Here is a 19,224-nt window from a genome sequence, read left to right as displayed (position 1 = left end):
ATCCATAATCTGAGCCACTTACCCTGCCCTGGAAAGCAGATGAGGTGAGCAGGAACACAGGTAACTTGGCTCCTAACCATACCACTGCTTACCGGCTGTCTAGGGGCAGGTCAGAGCAACGCACATTACAGGGGGTATTAACCCTTAATATGCGACTGCTCAAAGCACATGCTAATTTAAACATCAATTAAAATTAGCACGTGCCATGTATAATGTGTAACAAAGCCCTTAATTTCATACAAATACTCCTTCTGGGCTAACAAAGGAAGTCAAACTATCCTGGAAACAATAAGACAATAACAATAGGTAGTTTCTGTCTCTAAGCACATAAGGTGATGTGGTTCTACTGAAGTCAATAGTAAAACACCCACTGGCTTCATTAGAAAAAGGATTTCACGAATTTTCATCATTGCTCTCGATCTAGTGTTTGGAATAGCTTTCAGAAATGAGGAGGCTATAATTGTACAATATCCTTCTTATAAACTGATTGTTAACCCCACAGCTTTGGTGGTCTGATTCAGCTGGGGTGATTTACCTGTTTAACAGTTCACCTAAGGATACTGGTAATACAAGATTATTGCCATGATGCTTTGAGGGAGTTTTCTGCCCACTAACTACTCTGTCAGTGTCCTTGTGGGCTACTATGAAAATCTTTTGCCCATGACTAATGATACTGTAGCTATCAAATACCTCCTTTGCCAACTTCTCCCTCACAGCTGATCATGTCTTCAAATGGCTTGCATTGCATGAAATGAGAGGGAAACAGTCACAGCTGTGATGGCAGAAGTCATTGTCTGAATGAAATCAGGGGTAAATCAAATTTATCTTTTAAATGTATTCAGCTGTTCAGTTAGACATGGAGGTCTTTGCTTATTTTCTGACTGATGATTTAAGGATTATAGGAACTTTTGAAATAGAAATGAGTGGTAATCTCTATTATATTCTTAAGAAGTGCTATGAGCTGAAGATATATCATTAGGTTGTATGACAAAGTGGATCAAAGCATTTCTGGTTAGAAGCCTCATCCTCAGCGAACTGAAGTTTACCAGAGGCAAACTTGAGTTCATGGATGATGTCCAAATATTCTCTTCAGTCTGTTGCTGGCAGAACTGCCAAATTCATCTAGGATCTGTTTAAATTGGAGAATGAGCAAACAGTTCGACCAGCTCAAGTGTTCAGAGAGTAGTTTGCCTCAAAGCTCCCCTAAAGCAGATTTCTCCCTGACAAAATGAGAAATAACAGCAGATAAAACAATTGTCCTCCCTATAACTGCACTGGAAAAAAAGTAGGCAGAAATTACAGTAATTGGACTTGAGCATCTTAGTACAGGTTACATCTTCCCCTATTATAGCTAATGTTTTGGTGTAAAAGGCATAAAGAAATGCGGGTATTGAAGAATCAGTGTAACTGCCAAGATATTTCATAATGCTAAAATGTGAGTAGAAAAAGGAACTGTTTGGTTTGACTGAAAACATCATGAAAAAAAATTTCCCTCATCTGCTAGATCAGTCCAAAGTCCAATATTAATGTGGTCTTAAGCTTCTCCTGAGCAGAGAGGAAATCAATTTAAATGACACCAAAACCATATTATATTCATGATTTCACCAAGATTTGAACCCTTGTCTGTATGCAAGCCTAGCACTCCAATCCAATATAACACTATGGGCATGTCTACACAGGCATTAATGTGCTTTTCTTAATGCACATTAAATTTAGTACCTCCAATGTGAGGTACTAAATAAATGTGCATTAGATTGCTCTAACAAGCAATACAGAAGGTGTACATTTTAAGTGATGTTTAATGAGCAGTAGCCTATTTTACTGCACGTTAGTGTAATCACGGTTTTTTATGTGACCCTTAATGCACAGTAAAATTGACTACTGCAAATTAAAGCACCCATGTAGACACACCCTATAACTCCTACCATATAGCACTTTCCTTCAGATTAGCCCAAAGAAATAATGCCAAACTGGGCACATCTACGTGAGTAGACAAATTCTACTATGCATTAGCGCATCACGGCAAAAGCTGTGCTATTGCACTAATGCACAATAGAATTGGTCTAGTGCACATTAGCATTGCTAAAAAGGTGTACGTCAGTGCTACTGTGCAGTAACACCAGTTACAGCTCACTCAGTTAGTACCAGTAATTATAGGTACTAAACTTAATGCACATTACCTACAGTGCACTAATACACATGTTTTTGTGCCCACTGAGCTTCTTTGTATTAGGATTTAGCAAAGAATTTCCTTACAGACCCAATGAGGAGCTCCATTCAGTTAACCACAGATGTCTTAACGATATTTCAGTAAGGTTGGAAACTATTTGCATATTTCACATATTCTATCTCCTACACAGTTTTAACAAGAAGATACATTGCTTTATTTATCAACCCCATAGGACTGATTGTCCTTGTAGGACCCTTCCCAAAGTTCTGTTTCTAAAAGGCCCTAGGCAACACTGCCACAAAAACTGCTAATACTGTGCGATATTGTGAAATCATTTATGAAAGTCTCTCTCTGGCACAATTAATATATGTTGTTTGTGGTCTACATTTTTTAAAGTCAGTATTTCTGAAAAGTCTTTAAAATATTCTCCTCTTGAACAAGTATTACCTGAATCTTAGGCAACATAGTGCTGTTACTCTTTTCTGAGGGCTGCCGTACATAAGCCCCATATTTTTTCACCAAGCGATCTTGCCAGATCATCTGGGCTGTTTATTCAAGAAGTCGGCTTTAAGTGGACTTGTTGCAGGAGGTTTATTTAAATACTGTACTTTGAAAGTGTTCTGGCAGAATGCCAAAATACATATTACTTGGACCAAAAGTACTGTTTTTCTGATTTCATATACTAAAAACAACTCTTTTCACTAAACTGAAAATGACTTTTTCTGAAAATACACCACAATATGGGAAGCATGGGGAGTTGAAGTGGTGAAATATTTTCATACGGATCAGTGACAGATGTATGACAGGTGTATGAGTCACACGCGAAGGCAAGGTTTGGCACCTGGGACATAACTCTAGCCTTTCTTAAACAGCATTTTCCTAAACTCTTTTATCTTGATGTGGAAAAAATACTGCTAAATTATTCAGTTCCTCAGAGGCTCACTGAAAACTTCCATAGTAATGCTATCAGTACACCTATATGGAACTAACTAAAAATGGGGTGCGCCAAAGTAGCAAAAAGCTTCCTGTCCTAGATCCTCTACAGGTCTATATGGACCCTTTATCCTATGGAGTACCTCACAGTCTTTAATATATGTATTCTAGTAACACTCTCCTGACATAGGTAAATGTTGTTGCCCTCTTTTTGCAGACAGGAACGGAGGTTCAGAGAAACTAAGAATATGTTTTCAATCAGAATGAGCCAGGTGAGATTTTCTTCCCCATGTATATCATACTTTATAGGTCATCCGCATATCACCCCTACTTTCTTGAATACTGAACTAAAATGCTTCACTATTTCCCTTGCACCAGAAGGAAAGCCTTGTAAGAGGAATCAGCCTATAGACTACTGTCTCTTCACTGTGTTTGTGTCAACTTACAGGTAGTACATAAAGTGAGGTGCAGAGGTCAGAAGACAGGAAGAAGGAATACTTTGAATGCTGTTAGCAAACTTTCTGTGATCAAGGCATGAAATGCATAGCCAAGAACACTGAAGGAAGGGTCAAGGTCAACCTAACATTCAGAAGGTCAGGAGAGCTTGCAGGGTGAGGGTGGACTGCTGCTGTGGGTTAAGATGTGGGATTTACAGTCCATGTGGTCCGTGCCTATGAGGATGGAGGATAATCTTAAATGTCAATCCTAACTACCAGTGTACTCATAGTCAAAATGCTTAACCAAGTCTATAAGAGGAAAGAATACTGAACATGGGTCTCCAACATCCCAAGCCAGAAACGTAACAATTTAACCATCTTTTTTCTCAAACTTCTGATCAAATCCCACATTGGTCCTCCTTCAGCATGTATAATCTATCATCAGAGTGGCCAGTATTAGATAAGGTCAACTCAAGATGAGAAATAGCTTGCTTAAAATGACCAAGAAAAGCATTGTGAAGAATTTGAAACCACCATGCAGTCTCATTTAGTTGAAGGCCCACCCATAATTGGTCCTGTAGTTTAGAACAACATTAATCCCACACAGCAGTATCTTCCAATAATGATTTCAATTATCTCTTGGCTAGGAAACTCCATCCCATCCTGGCAGACAATGACCTGGTCTCAGCTATTTATGTCTTTAGCCCTCTCAACTGCATTAGAGCAATGTGATATTCCTTGGCTTGAATCCATCAGGTTGGAGAAAACCCCAATTAACACTAAAAGCTGCAGCACAGGTTATAAGGAGCACATCAGAATCTCTTATAGTCTCTTCTAGAGATTTTTTTCAATTAAGTTAAAGGTCTCAGCCCTTATTTTCTGGTCCAAACAATAGATTTCATTGAATATCTAAAAGACAACCTTAAAGGTGAAGACTACTGCTTCATTCTGGCACAACGGAAATCTCTAAAAAAAGGATAAAGTTTTTCTTCTAAGGAAGGCAGAACGTTCTTGGGCATTAATCTAACACCACAGAATGAACTTCCCTAAGAACTGAAAACTATCAACCACCTCACCACCTTGCTCTCCAAATGTAAACCTGTAACTACAAATATACTGGAGAAATTAATCTAAAACCATGCCTACAGAAGACAGTCTAATACAGGGGCAGGCAAAATATGGCCTGCGTGCCAGATCTGGCCAGGCAATTTCATCTGGTCCACGAGCACCCACCAATTAATCCTGCCCCCCAGCCCACACACTTCTCCCCCACCCTCATGCACAGGAGGACCCTGGTCCGGCCAGCATGTACAACTTCCAGGTGGGGCCACTGATGCCACTGCTGCACCCAACCGGGGGACCTGCTTGACTCCCAGGACTCTAGCGGCTCCTTCTTGTGTCCCTGCTGCAGCACTCATTCTGGGCACCAGATAAGGAAGTGGTGATGGGCAGGGGGGAAGCTGCAGCTGGGCAGGAGCATGGGGCTGGAGCTGGCAGGAGCATGGAGCCTGGGACCTGCACCCAGGGAAGTGGCTGGAGCACAGAGCTCAGGTGGGCAGGGTGTGGGTGTGTGGGGTTTGTGGGGCCAGGTGGGTTCCCTTCCACACACACTCCCCCACCCTCCTTCACATAACCTGCCCCCACAACCACTCTACACCCTCCCACACACACAGCCACACTCCCTCACAAGCCCCACACTCCCCACCATACACACAGCCCCCACAATCACACCCCACACACAATATATGAGTAAGCCTTTATTTCTGAGCTATTATGCAATCACTTCTATATAAACTATGCAAACACAAATAAGTCAAGACAAAAATATTTTTTGAAATAATATCAAAATATATTATTGTAGATGTTCGACTTTTAGTATATGATCTGGGTTTTTTTCTAGTCCCAAGATGGCAACCCCAACCTCCCACAAGGAATACTTCCAGGGACAAGGGGAGGGACTTCCAGTGGCAAAGAGCAGGGGTTAGGGTGGGACTTCCAGCCCGAAGATGGCAAGCAAGGTGCAAGGCACCTGTCAAGGGGTGGGGCTACCTTTTCAGCCCTCAACAGTTCACCAAAAACTAATTAAGTGGCACTCCAGCCAAAATAATTGCCCACCCCTGCCCTAATACATATTTCTCCCCCTAGAAAGAAGGTTAAAAACACACACATGCGTGCGCACACACACACACAAGATGCCTGCCATGCTGCTTAATGAGTCGGTAACAAGTGCTCCAATACTACAGTGAAAAGTACGAAATAATAAGTAGACTACCATAGTCTACTTCTATTCATTCTACCTTGAGGCAACAGCAACCAAAACAGAATTTACTCAACAAAATTCTTCTAAGGAAGAACTCAGGATTTAGACTCCAATATGAATGGGATGAATAGGAACTTGCTTTAAAAAATTAAGGATAATATTCACTCATTATGCATTAGTTGCTCAAGCAGCACATTAAAATATCTAAAAAATGCAGGAAACAACATTTATGCAGACCTCTAGAAAAATTGGGTTAATGAATTTTATATAGTGATGTAGCCACTTATAACGCAAGGTAAAAAAACAAGCCAGAACTGTTCTCACCTGTACATGCCTAAGTTTTTGGTGTCATGCCAGAGATGAACAAAACATAGACATCTTCTAGCTACACAAGTAATGTTACCATGAGTGGAAACCACTCTGCACTCCTGAACAAGCTGCCTGGGCTCCAGCCATCCCACAACCTGCCTGAGAGCCCCAGCCCCTGCCCCTGCCTCTGTCCCACTCTCTCTCTCTCTCCTTCAACTCTCCCCCACCCCATACCCCTTCCCAGACTTGCCTGCCATGCTGGATAGTGCTAGGGTTACCATTTTCTGGGTCCAAAAAAGAGGACACCTGTCATGCAGGTGGGGGATGAGGGGTGGGGAATATGATGGTAGAGGTGCAGTGACATGCTGGTACCCTGCTCCTGCCCATTCTGTTGCCCCTCACCACCAAGCCACAGTACCCCAGCTCTGCTGCTGCCCCTCACTCTCAACCCACTGACCCCAGCCCTGCCAGTGCCCCTCACTCCCAACCCACAGCACCCCACTACCCCAGTCCCTGCTGACGCCCCTCACTCCTGACCTGCAGCCCCCTGGTGCTGCTTCCAGTACCCCACAACCCCAACCCACAATCCCCTGCCCCCCCCAGGGCCCCTCACTCCCAAGCCACACCTGCCAGTCCCCTCACTCCAAGCCCACAGCCCCCTGCACTCCCAGACCTGCTGGAGGGGTCCCAGGTGTCCTCATCCTGACTGGGTTCTGACCCCGCGTGGTGGCTCTGACTCATGGTGGAGTGGGTCTGCCCCAGCGTGGGCTGGAGGGCAGAGGAGGGGATGCTTCTGGCACCCCCACCCCTGGGATGGGGCTGCCATGCCATGCTAGGCAGTCTGGCCACAGCCCTCCTTCTTCCCCCACTTTCTCTCCGGGCAGCATCTCCTGGCTGCTCAGCCCCTGTAAGAATAGGCACCAGCCCCTGTGCTGCTGCCCAGCCACAGAATTACCTGCTGCTCTCAAAGGGTCCCCCCCACCCACCCCTTTCCCCACTGGAGGGGCAGGCAACCCTCCCCTGGCCCACCCCCTCAGCCCTGTGACAGCCACAGCCCCCACATCTGCCCCTCATGCCGTAACCAAATGTCCAGATTTTGCTCTGCTGGTGGGAGCAGGGGGAAGGCAATCAGAGGCAGCAGGGAGCATCACATGGCTTTGCACATGCCCTCAGCTGCAGGCAGGTATGTCTGTGCTCCCTGCTGCCTCTGATCACCCTCACCCTGCTCCCACCAGTAGAGCAAAGAAAGATCAGAAGGTTAAAAAAGAGGACGTGCCTGGGAAAACCCAGATGTATAGTAACACTAGGTAGTGCTCCACATGCCACTGGGCTGTGTGTAGGCTATGGCTGCATGTCTGTGCATGCCCCTCCCCACCACTGCTGCAGCCACCCAGAGCCCACACCCAGGCTGCCACCACTGCCCTGTGCTTGTCGGGGCTAAGCCTTCCTTCGCCTATGGTTGTATGTACATCAGCACTGAATCCCCTACCAAACAAAGCAAAAAATTACATTTGCCCATGAAGATCTAACTCACCATGAAGCCACAACACATGGAAAAAACAAAAACTCGAGGCTTACAGTGATCTGTGATTACAGAGGGATGGGTATAATGATCCAGGTGGTCCCTTCTAGTTATATGTTTATGGCTTCTGATAGGGTTGATGCTCCATGCATGTCTTTTCCTAGCGTTTGATCAAGTGGGCTTAGAAAAAGCTTATGCATCTCTGATTTAGTTGGTCTATAAAGTGCATCTTTACCCTGCCTTCTGCCTATCTTTTGAGCCATTTACAACTAATCTGGGGGAAAAAAACCAACAAAGATAGATAGAGTGCTGCTTCCCATTATGTCTCTATATAATTACATATAATATATAAAATATTACATCTATATGATACATTACATTGTATGTTATATATAGTTACACATATGTATATATATTACAAGTATCTATAAAGTGGTAAACAGTACTGTATTGGACAATACAGTAAATGGGTAACATCCTTTTACTTTCTTTTCGTAAATCTGATTTTTTAACTAAATAACTCCAGTTAAAAGAACGTATTTGTGGATCAGATAAGAATTATCAAGCCAGATTGTGGAACTTCTACCCAAATTGTAAAACATCTCATCTACTATTAGAAAATTCCTTTGGGATTTCCTCCAAGTATTTTTCCTAGTAGGCAGCCTACAGCTAAATCACCTTTAGTTAAGGAATCATCAAATTTCATCAGTTAAATCAAACCATGGAAAATCCTGGATGCTGCAATATATATTGCTAGTCAACTGGCAAGTATTTTTTTTTCAGAATATTTGTTGAATCAATGTCCCAGTATAGTATAAGAGAATGCTGTGTTATTGAAATTTTTGTTTTGTTGAGATATAACCACAAGTTCATTAAAAATTCCACTTTTCCTTATTAATAGTTTGTGTAGATAATGGCATTAGTTCAATAAGACCTATATTGCTCATAGGGGCATTATCTTCTTATATGTAAAATGAACACACAGAAAACAAGGTAATACAGTCACCAACAAAAAACTCCTAGGAAGGAGAAACAAGATTTTTTAATGGCCACAAGAAATTATCAGTATCTCAGTTTTAGCTGTCATTTAGGGAATGAGTATAAGTATACAGCCTATAAATCTGCCCCACTCATTGGAGACATTTAAGATATGCGTAACATCACTAACCAAAACAATCTCACATCATCCTCATCTTGCAATTTGTTCTCCTTCTGTCACCTCCTGATCACCTGTCCCATTTTAGTTTAGATTCAATTCCATAAAGGAACTGCGTATTCTATTATCTTTATATTAGGTTATCAGTTTCCTCAACACTTCTCTGTCCAGCATTGAGCAGTTCAGCATTCACTAGATAGACAATAAAATGCATTCCCATGGACAGTGTGGGTGGAAGAGTGAGAGATTTATTCATTCCTTAAGTACAGCTGTTCCATTTCTAAATTTATCCTTGCACTTCAGCACTGTAATTTATGTTTCAAAATCACCCAGATAAGTGTGTCATAGCAAAAAAGAAACTAACTTCTCGCAATCTGACATACAAGAACCACCATAGCAAAACTCTCAATCAAAGTGAAGTGGGATATTTAAAATGTACTTAGATCTGAGATTCTGCAATACAGTAACAAAGGACAAGCACATCCAGACTTCTTCAGTTTATTCAATTTTGTTATTGATTATTTCCAGTCAACTGATGGAATGGGTTACACCTCACTGCAACAAGGGAGGAAGTAGACATTGTCTTATTTCAGACACCTCTGCTTCTATATACAAGCAGGCACCTAAAAAGACAGTAGCCATCAAATAAACAACTTCAAAGAAAAAGGCACAGGCAAGACACATCTGGGCAAAGGTTTCATCAGTCATCACTTTGTATGCTATAAAAGAAGGGCAAAAAAATTAAAAATGTGGAGTGATAAATGCAGCAAGGAAACATCAGGCACAGAAGCACAGCCCTGAGGAAAAGCTGAGAGAGAAAGCTTTCAGGTTGAGTGCAGGCTGAAAGGGGGTTGGAGCTGAAGAGTAAAAAACTATCTTCACTGGTTTAATTCTTGCTGTAGTCAAGGTAACAGGCCTTCATATATTCTTTCTAAATAAGCAAGATTACATCAAAGAAACACCTGACTCCATTTCCAATTTCTCTTCTTAATTTGAACCACCAACAAAACCCAGAATATTTGGCTAACCACTTGGCTCAAAGAAATGGTACATTATTTCCTATTGTTCTTATCAATTGAAGTTCCTTCTTCCTTTTCTGCTACTGCTTACTAGAAATATAAGAATAATGAAATTTTCAATATTGTGCAATCTGCAGATGAAAGACATTTAAGAGTTTACCTCTATAACCCTTCTCATGTAAAACTTCTGTTGACGTCATGTAAAGTATTTCTCTGTTCTAACCAAGACATGAACAGCCACATGGTCCCAATGATTCTCTAGTGCTTTGTAATGAATATTCATAATCATCTACATAATTCACTGGAACACGCATAATAAGCCTACATGCCATTTAAGACTATCCTACTGCCTTTGCAGCAGCATATTCTGTAACAGTCTCTCTTGTTTATAAGCAGAATGGAATTATAGATAATTATCTATAGACTAGTCCCTTTGCCTGAGAAATCAGGAGGAGAAACTGATTATGCTAGTTAGATATTTCACTGACGCCATTCTGTTCATTTACAAAGGATGTACACAAAGTCCTGTTTCTCTTAACACTATAGGTAAAAAAAAAGCATCAAGCCAAACCTGTGCTTCAAAAAAAAGTTCCAATCAGCTCCTGCATAAACTGCAGGTATGCATGAGAGCACTTTAAGGCTCTGGTGCAACCCCCAAGGCTTGGAGCAACGTTCAGCTGAACAGCTCTAGCCATGCATTCAATTTAAGGCACACCAGGAACCAGCAATAAAATTATTACAGGTATTTTGTGTAATAACTTTGTGGCTTATTCCCTGTCTTATTGCATCATTAATTGCATGAACGTGTGGCCTTTTAAACTCGTTAATGATGTCTTAAATGTAACATCTGCCAGGGGCCTGATGCACAGAGCTGCCAGCAGTCAATGCTCCACCTTCTCTGCCTGTGCACTTCAAAAGAGAAGCCTTTTTGGCTTCTAATAAGGCATAGCTGAGATGTCTAGTAACTTAGGCAGTAGCTTCTATTGCTTTAGGTCTTTCTTCACAAAGGGACATTTAAGCGCTCCTGAATTTAGCATGGATGAAGGCTGTGTTTTAGTACACCCATCAGTTTTACACAGGCCTGCGTGTGCGCGTCAGCTTTACACCAGGTCTGTGATTTATGGTAGCACTTAACACCTTCAATAAAACCACAGAAAAAGAGAGAGTGTGCACATGCATACTGGTGTGGGAAATTTGTATGAATAAAATAAAAACAGAGGGAATATTAGCTCAAACTTCAAATTAAACCTAAAGGGGAAAATGTTTGATATTTGAAGAATAATGTTCTTTAATTGATTTTCACAGCTTTACTTTTTAGTCAGATTGAGATAATTACTCACATACCTTATTGCATAGAATTTTCAAATTAAGTATAATGAAGAAAAGCCAAAAATCTAATGGGATAAATTTATTTAAAGTTTCCAGAACTAGATCAGTCAAATAAGCTTTAAGGAAGCACCTAACTTTCTTGATCTTTATTTGCACCCTGCTGAAGCACCAAATGATTAATTATCGATTATTAATTAAGAACCTTAACAGCATTTAGGTTATATCTCTTATAATCGTCTCTCCATTTCCACTTATAGTGAGCACTGCTTGCCAGCTCATAGACCTTTGGCTTCTAACTTTCCTCCCTGTCTGAAGAAAGTTATTTGTTTGCTTTTTATCTCCAAAGTTATAAATCAGAGATGTACAGCAAGACAATCTCAACAATCATCCCTCACCCTATTATCTTCTTGCAATATGTTAATTACATGCGTGTAGTATGGAAGAATCCCAGGCACAAAGCTACATGTCTGCCTACCTCCTTTTTTTAAAACTAGGCTAAATACATACACAATACAGAACCAGCGAAACAAAGGGGTCACTAACTGAAATTGTCCTTTAGTTTGTACTGAGCTAGTTCTTCTATTTATTTCATACTACAGTAGACTGAGTAATATATTTGACCACTATAATCTTAGAAAGGTAAAAGAAAAAAACACTTGTACAGCCATCACTGGACCCCGCTTACCAAAACGTATGTGCTACAATATTATGCCAACCCACTTTAAAAGTCAATCTTCAGTAATGTCTTAATTCACTTTAGTTTGCTAAGCTATTATTCAAGGAGAAACTTGTGTTCGAAAGTCACATTTAAGCATTTTTTTAAATCTCCCTGTGCATGTTAGAAGGAACACTTGATATATGGGCCCACTCAACCAGGACTCCAGTAAATATGTTTTTATATACTCTTTTGCCCTCAAAGTTTACCTGAGACTTTAAGAGTGATTCAGAAACACAATGTTGTTGAGGATTTTTTTAAAAGCCAATGATATAATTACAAAACACAAAGGAGTCATGGAGAGAGTGAATACCACAACAGGCCTAAATTTGAATCTGTGAGATTCACACATTAAAAACAACTATGTTGCCAGCAAGCCTCCCGTATACATCACATCAGAAGAAGCTGTGATTTTAGGAGTGTGATGACAGTTCTATATCCATAATTCTGTCCTAACAAGGCACATGCGTTAATCAGTTTACATCAAAGTTACTGGGAACACAAGGTCCATGACTAATTTGCATCAGAGTGAACAGATTGCAGCTGAAGTCAACTTAAGTTTGGAGGTGCAGCAAAGAACTTCCAGTGATCCCAGAATACAATACTGCATCTTTTTCCAAAACCTCTGAGTGTATTCACATTTGACTTTTAAGCCACCTTTTACCATCACTGTGTTATACAGCACATCCAGATACTGTAGAATTCATATTTTTACTATTATTATTACAGATGTAGGGAGCCACTATAAAAAGGACACAAAGGTGGTGAAATATACTCAACACAAAGAATAATACCCCAGATCTAAGTATCCAGCAATTGAAGTTATTTTTGTTCCTAAAAACATGTCTACTTTTATATATGTGATGTTATTTGTGAGAAATAGCACTAAATAGTGAACCAAGCCTGGGACTGGGAGGCTAGAATTCCTGGGCTAGAATTCCAATATGTTGCCAACTTGACATGGGCCACAGGGGAAGAGATTGATTTGTTCTTCAATTTCACCCGTTTGTGAAGCTGAACAGAATATCTAGGTGATTCATTCTAAATTTTGTGCAGGACGTGAGAATTTTTTTCTGTTGACATCAAGTAGGTTTTCCCTAACTTTGAAAGCTTTGAGAGCAATAGATAACCAAGCACGTCAGTAATTCCAAGATTGCTTCATCTCTCCAAGATTATAGTTTTCTCAGTCAAACCAGCACAACATTCCTATTTCTGCAGTTATAGGCTTTTTTACCACCTTCCCACCTTGATGGTGTTTTTAAGAATGAGTATCACAAGGCAAAATCATTGCCTTGAATAAGATAGTTAACCTTCATTTCAAACACACACTTCCTATTATTGTACAGTACATTCAGGAATTCAAATCCAACTGCGAAAAAAATTGCTTGGAAAATTCTGTGCTAAACCACAGTATAGAACAGAGACACATCCTTTATCTGGTTCACTTGTCAGCTAAACAGTTCTTGTAATGACAAACCAAGAATGTATATTGTGACAAACTGAGAAAAAAATCCTATAAATATGGCAGAAAAGAAAAAGCATCTCTTAGGATTTGCTTATGTATATTCTGCATAGTATTAGAAACAAACTTTAATGACCTCTTTCCCCCTCCTCCCATTTTGTGTTTTTTCCTTTAGCCTACAGCTTAGAAATCAGCATTCTGGCTGACAAGTTGCCTCTGAAATATTCTGTTTACCTTCTGAAACCACCAGTTACGGTCACTAAAGCGTCTGGTGAAAACATGCACACAGTATCCTTGATAAGTAGGCTCACTGCATCTGCTTCAGCCTTAGATACATAGGAAACAATGTCTTCATAGTGGAGAAACCCTGAAAAGCAATATTATATGATAAGCAACAAGTTTTGATCACTAGGTAAAATAATTAGGACACACACAGCATTAAGCAAGCCCAAAATAAAGCTGATGGTAGCCTTCTCACAAAGAAAGCCTAAAATTCATATGAAGGACATGAGACTGCTAACCATTAGGTACAGGGTCAGGGTTATGACTAAACTGCTCTCTAAATTATGTACCTACCTGGAAATTACAAGCTTGCTATTGAAATTACTGGATAGTGTCATTGCATGTGTTGCATAGGATTTCAGACTAGATCTTCTTTTCTTCTTTTTGTGTCGTTACACCACATTTGACCATTTTGTTATACATGCTTGTGCCCATTTATTGTACTTTTTGAGATCTTTCATCGTACATGTGCTTTTAAGCAATGGGCATTCAGCAGGTGTTGCATTCCAAACCATGATTTTGATGATTTTCAGACTATGTATTCATAATGGAGTTTGTGCTTTTAATCTTTCAAAAGATTGTTTTACTTTCATGATATTTAAAGTATGATGCTACCTCTGGGCTGTCAATTCAAGAATTTTCTTATTCCCCCAAGAACATAATTGGGAGGACCTGTTGATAAAGATTTCAGTCTGTCTTTAAATTTTCCTTACGTACTTTTTATCTCAATGAAAGGAAATTTTTAAAAGGATCCCAAAATTTGTACCCCTCTTGTAAGAGAATTCTTCCAAGCAGGTACAGGGCACCCAAAGGAAATACTTCACTAGTAGATTTTCTTAGAAGATCCTGTTTTCGGATGGGCTATAATCCAACAGATCCGAAAAAAAATATTGTAATGCTGAGGGCCAGCATGGACTTTGGAACTACAAACTACATGGCTCCAAAGCCACGTTTCCAAATAGAAACATGGCTCTAAAGCCTCATGGTGCCCTGCCCGGTCCCATGTGCTGGAACCTGCCTCAACAAAATTGGAGGATCCTTATGTTTCTTAGGAGAGCTAAGGGGAAAGTGTCAGGAAAGATGAGGAGGAGTTTGGGTTCTTATATAATCTTGGGAGGCAGAGAAGAATAGGTCATTCTGAGTATGTTTTTTACTAAATCTGACTAGCCTAAAGCCTATGGCCTCTTTGAGAGCAAATACCAAGATTCCAACAGCCTAAGACATCAGTGAAAATTTACTCCTGAAAACTTTATCATAACAGACATTTGAACACTGACTTCTATGAAAAAAATATGCAATACTAGTGTTTATAAAAACTGTCTTCAAAGAGTGTCAGGGGAGTGTCTCCAGAGCAGGATACAAGATTGTATCATTATCTAGTATGCATGAGAGAGAAAAAGAACATGTAAAAATTGCATCTATCTGCACAAAGATTATTGCAAAAAATAGCAAATGGCATGAGTTAGGGAGTTTCTATAGCATCCATACTAACAGTTAAATGAATGGAAGATTAAAGAAAATATAATTTACTATCTCTAATTTTTGAATACATTGTGATGACATATTTTCCTTTTATAACCTTTATATGGAGTTAATCCTAACAAAAGTGGGGAAAAAATGGTATTGTGGTATTTTTACCCTTGCATTTATCTTAAATTATTTTTTCTTGCAATGCACTGAAAAGGCACATAAGCCTAGGAAAAAGAGGTTTAATAACCTGTTTTGAAAAAGGAGACTAGGATAAACATTTGTGTTTTCTTTAAACAAGAAATCCATAGTTGTATACTTGCACAATAGCTGGATATCAGCTTGGGACCCTTAACAGTAAAAGCACAAGGTTTTATTCCTTGAGATAGATGGGATGTCTGGATGAAGAGTGTTCTCTTCACTTCATCTTGAACAGAAAAATAATACATCGAGATAATTATTTTTTAAATATTAAAATTAGAATTAGGGTGTTTTTACATGTGCTCAGAGGTAGGGGTGGGGGACATTTTAATTAGAGCAGCTCTCAAGACCCACTCTAATTAAAACACCCACAGTGTCTCATGTACTCATCATCCTGCTTCTCAAAATGGCAGCAGGGATGCTTCAACTAAAGATTGTTCAACAGGCTTTAGCTAAAGCATCCCCACCACTAGTTTGAAATGTGGGGATGCTGAATACATGAGACGCTGCAGCATGCAGATTCAATTAATCAAGACTAATCAGAGCACACTGGAGCATGTGTATAGGTGCCCTTTGTGGCTTACTAGCCTGGGGAATCAAATCCAGGGCCAGTGGCAACAAAAGTTCAAATCTTGACTAATCATGTTCATTGTGGTTCTCTAGGGACTGAGAAATGCCTTTGAAAATTCTTCTTGAAAACAAAATCAAAACTATATTAAAATCCCCAGAGGCTCTTCTTCCTCTGGCATAAATTTAGCTGGATCTACATACTTCCAGTTCAAAGTGAACTAAAGACTTTTACTACAGTACCACAAACTGTTAAAGTTGACTTGAGTTTACAATAAGCTTCCTAGGAAGAAGTTCTATTAAAAATCACTCAGCTAGCTCACCATCTAAGGAAAGTTCAAATGAAATGTATGGGTTGAAAACATTAGAACATTTTAGCTATAAAAGTTGAGTAACACACATTTGAATAACTTTACTTTTTGGCTAAGTCACAAAAAGTCCACCCTTCCAGCATAATTAGAATCCAAATAAAAGTGCCAGTCTTCCACTCCCGTCCTGTGCTGGGCAATGACATTGCTCTGAGGTTCAGCCCTGTCACACAAAGTCTTTGCATATCAGGATTGGGCCCCCACATGCCTACATTGGGCCCTACACCACTCCCATGCACCAGGCTCCTGACACTATTTGAAGACAGGGCCTCACATGCCCCCACTCACTCACCCACTGGGATCAGGCTACAAAGTCTCACACTGGCCCTGCCTGGTCCCATGTCCTGGAACCGGGCTCTGGAGCTCTAAGTATCAGGATCAGACCCTGGGGAAACCACACCACATGCTGGAATTGGGTCTCAGGGACCTGTATTGCCCCCACTCAGCCCCACATACTGGTGTCAGGCTCTGAAGCCCCACACTGCCACCCACCCAGACTCTAGATCAGGCCCTGCACCTCCCTGCACACCTCCCTCGTGTGCAGGGCCACAGGCTGCAGGTCTTCCCACCAACCTGCATGGAGCCCCATAGGCCAGATAACATGGCACCAAGAGCCAGATCTTGCATGTGGGCTGGCGGTTGAACCCACCCTGGTCTTGAGTTGCCAGGCTGGGTACCCTAAACAGTGGAGCCAATTTGCTCTGTAATTCAAATGTACCTTCTTTTCTGCCCAGAGCTTATGTACCAAACTGGGGTTTCTGGAAAGTTTGTTCCCTCTAGTCTTTCCTAGCTCCAATGCTGGGGGGTCAAGGGTAAATCCACAAGGTGTGTAGCAGCATGGTCATACCCCCATTTGGTGGAGCCACACATGAGCTGTCAGTGTGGGGGGTGGCCAGAGCCCCTTCTTACCCGCTGCTCCAGAACCCAGGGACTGAAAGCTGCCACTGCCTCTCATCCCTTCCTTTTCCTTGCTTCTGAATTCAGTTGGGTAGAAGGGGAAGAGGAAGGGCAAATAACAGCACCCCATGGGCTTTGGAGGTACTCAAAAGCAAGGCCTACAGCCAGACCCAACTCCAATTAACTGATATGCTTAGAGTTCCCTGCTCACAAGGAAGAGTCCACAATGAGCACGCAACAAACCCAGAGCTCACTGAGCATGTACAACACAGGCAAAGTGTGGGGGTGCCTCAGTCCCCCTTGCCCTGTTCTTGGATCCACTACTGGCTGGGGTCAAACGAAACCTTCCTTAAAACAGGGTAAAAATAGCCTCTCCTATCCTACAGCTTTGTTTTGGATCAAGCAGGGTACCTTCAGCCCTCAGTTCCTTTCCACTGCAGACCTTTACCAGTCCAAGAAACTATTCCATTTAGTTCCCTTCCTCCCTTCAGTTCTGAGCTAAAACTCTCTCCTTCAGACACAATGATCACAGCTTGGGCCTGTACTTCATTTCTGGCAGATTTGGACAGTTCACAAGAATCCTGTTCTACCTCAGCAACATTCCTCCCTGCACGTATCCCCTGCCTCTTTTGTAGAGTATCAACAGCACACCATTCCCTTACAACCCTTCCCCTTTTTTATTGAACCACTGGCTGCCTTTTTATCCCCCAGCATCCACCTATTAGTCAGCCAGTCTTTGCCACATAACTTTACTCATTTTCTCCCAGATAAATTGGGTCTGGGACAGATGTAGTCAATCCTCTTAAAGGGCCAAACTCATTGAAAATGGGGAGCACCTATATCAAATGGTGAAAAAAGACCCACTAGACCCACCAGTTTGTCTTTAATCTGGGACTGTATGAAATTGGGTGATTTCAGTATCTGTCTCCTTTCTCTGATAGTTTGAATGCCTGTAAATCAGTCTAGTACTTCTGTGAGTGCCTAGCAATGTCATTTCTAGAAACACCCATCTTTAAGATGACCGTCCTGGAATGATATAATTTTACCTAAGAACAGGAGCTTAGAGGCTGATTGACATTCAAAATATCCTGACTATCTACATGTCAGTCTGAGACACTTATACTCAGAGGGTTTGATCCTGCAGGCTGATGAAATAGATTCAGATATGATTTTTAAAAGAAAGAGATGTACCCAAAATTATCCACTGAGTGTCAGTGAATATGAATAGAGGGTGAATATAAGCAAGGCAATCCGAGATCCTAAACTGATATAAAAACACACTGGTGGTGCCAAGAGAAAATATACCAACATAAGCTCCTTCTAGATCTATTTCAACAGGTCAATTTACTCCTGAACTTGGTCCCTAGTAGGTGTGGCATTCCAGTTAAAGTCTCATTGAATTTAAACAGCTGCAAGATCTGTTTGGAATCAGAATTTGGGCCATCCTTAGTCATAGGATGAAAGACACTGTAGATGTGAGTGCAGTATTTGTGAGTCTACACCAGTACTTAGTATACAACTTGCCTCACTCTATAGGACTTTACTAAACCAAAGCACATTTCACACACTCCCCATATTAAGGTTTAGAATGAAAACACTTCACCTCATTCTGAACCGTACCTTTGCTAATTCTGCTCTGCTGGAGCTCCCATTGTGTGAACATGTTTGATTTTAACAGCTAACTTCATGACACAAATTTTCCTGTCATTTTTTTCAGCCTTACTCTACAGTATATGATAAGGGTCATGTTAACACTTTTATGAAGAGGGAGCCTACCAAGTCATCTAAAGTTTGTCAGACTGTGTAGCTCAAAAGAACAGTTTATTGAACTTATATGAGCCTCCATTCAACATCAGTAGGCTTGTCAGCATCTCTTTTTATTATGGGAAGTGTCAGGTAACTTTAATAAGACACTATTGCTTATAACTTTGCCAGACTTTAAATATCTGGGCTGAAGTTTTCCATGCTGAGTGTCTGCTGGAAAATTTTCAGCTAAAATGACTGAGCTATTTTTTTAAGGCCAAGAAAAATACAGTATTTTGTCCATGTTAAAAAAAAATTCTTGTGATCTTTTCTTTAAAAAGTTGTCCTGCCCCATGCTTTGACAAGGTGTGGCCTTTCTGTCAGTCA

General features: G+C 40.9%; 1 protein-coding gene across 3 annotated transcripts in view; it reads right to left on the bottom strand.

Moving 5' to 3' along the window:
• The window catches only part of DNTT (DNA nucleotidylexotransferase), a 335,988-nt gene that overhangs the window by 140,225 nt on the left and 176,539 nt on the right, over positions 1-19,224 (bottom strand). For all 3 annotated transcript variants that reach the window (XM_090057571.1, XM_090057572.1, XM_090057573.1), the window contains one exon: positions 13,547-13,679. In XM_090057571.1, the coding sequence (XP_089913697.1) occupies positions 13,547-13,679 (133 nt within the window). The remainder of the gene's footprint in view (positions 1-13,546; positions 13,680-19,224) is intronic.

Source organism: Crocodylus siamensis, chromosome 7 (genome assembly GCF_052110815.1).
Source record: "Crocodylus siamensis isolate JL-2025a chromosome 7, ASM5211081v1, whole genome shotgun sequence".
NCBI lineage: Eukaryota > Metazoa > Chordata > Crocodylia > Crocodylidae > Crocodylus > Crocodylus siamensis.
This window is presented reverse-complemented; position numbering and strand designations above follow the sequence as displayed.